At 36.3% G+C, this 722-nt stretch overlaps 1 protein-coding gene across 7 annotated transcripts in view; it reads right to left on the bottom strand.

Moving 5' to 3' along the window:
- Positions 1–722, bottom strand: part of pdlim5a (PDZ and LIM domain 5a) — a gene marked incomplete at its 3' end in the record, with an annotated part of 59,560 nt that overhangs the window by 2,456 nt on the left and 56,382 nt on the right. For all 7 annotated transcript variants that reach the window (XM_032516130.1, XM_032516131.1, XM_032516132.1 and 4 more), the window contains 1 exon segment: positions 196–316. In XM_032516130.1, coding sequence (XP_032372021.1) covers positions 196–316 — 121 coding nt within the window.

Here is a 722-nt window from a genome sequence, read left to right as displayed (position 1 = left end):
TTTTTTTTACAGATAAAGCAACAACAATTTTTATTACTTTTCAAGCCAAAATATTTGTTTTCTGTATTGTTGTCACAAAAATAAAGGTCTCTTCATAACAAAGTGCCGATTGTGTCTTTCAATGCACATACTTTTGTCTTTGAGTCTGAGACACCCTACATCAACCCGATTTGTGCATCAGTCCTCATCACTCACCTTGTTCACAGTATGGTTCTCCATCCTCCAGATGGAAGATTTTGTTTCTGATTGGCTGCTGACAGCAAGCGCACAGAAAGCAGTAGACATGCCATGACTGTTTGAGGGCATTTATCACCTCCTAGGTGCAAAAAGCAAACAGTGTGGTTAGTTGGAGGCATCATAAAGTTCAAAATTCAGAGTTAGGAGCACTGGTCTTTTTGTGAGTCGGTCACAGTAACTGGAAAATTACAGTGGCTTGCATAAGTTTACACACCCATGCTAAAGTTGAATAAAAATAGGAATAAAATTAACTTAATTCAAAGAATTTAGGAAATTCCAACCTTTTAAGGACACCAATTTTCTTTCTGTATAAATAATGTATTATTATTAAAATTATTATTATACCACTATGCCGATTTCTAGGTGTAATGAACGGTGTGTGATGATGGGGGGTTATTTTAATTCCAAAGGCCAAGGGAACTGTATCAGGATGCAGAGTATCCTGAGCGAAGAAATAACTGGCCTTTAAAAATAAAAATCTGCCT

Source organism: Etheostoma spectabile, chromosome 5 (assembly GCF_008692095.1).
Source record: "Etheostoma spectabile isolate EspeVRDwgs_2016 chromosome 5, UIUC_Espe_1.0, whole genome shotgun sequence".
Lineage (NCBI taxonomy): Eukaryota > Metazoa > Chordata > Actinopteri > Perciformes > Percidae > Etheostoma > Etheostoma spectabile.
Note: the sequence above shows the minus strand (reverse complement) of the source record. Positions and strands in the feature narration are given on the sequence as shown.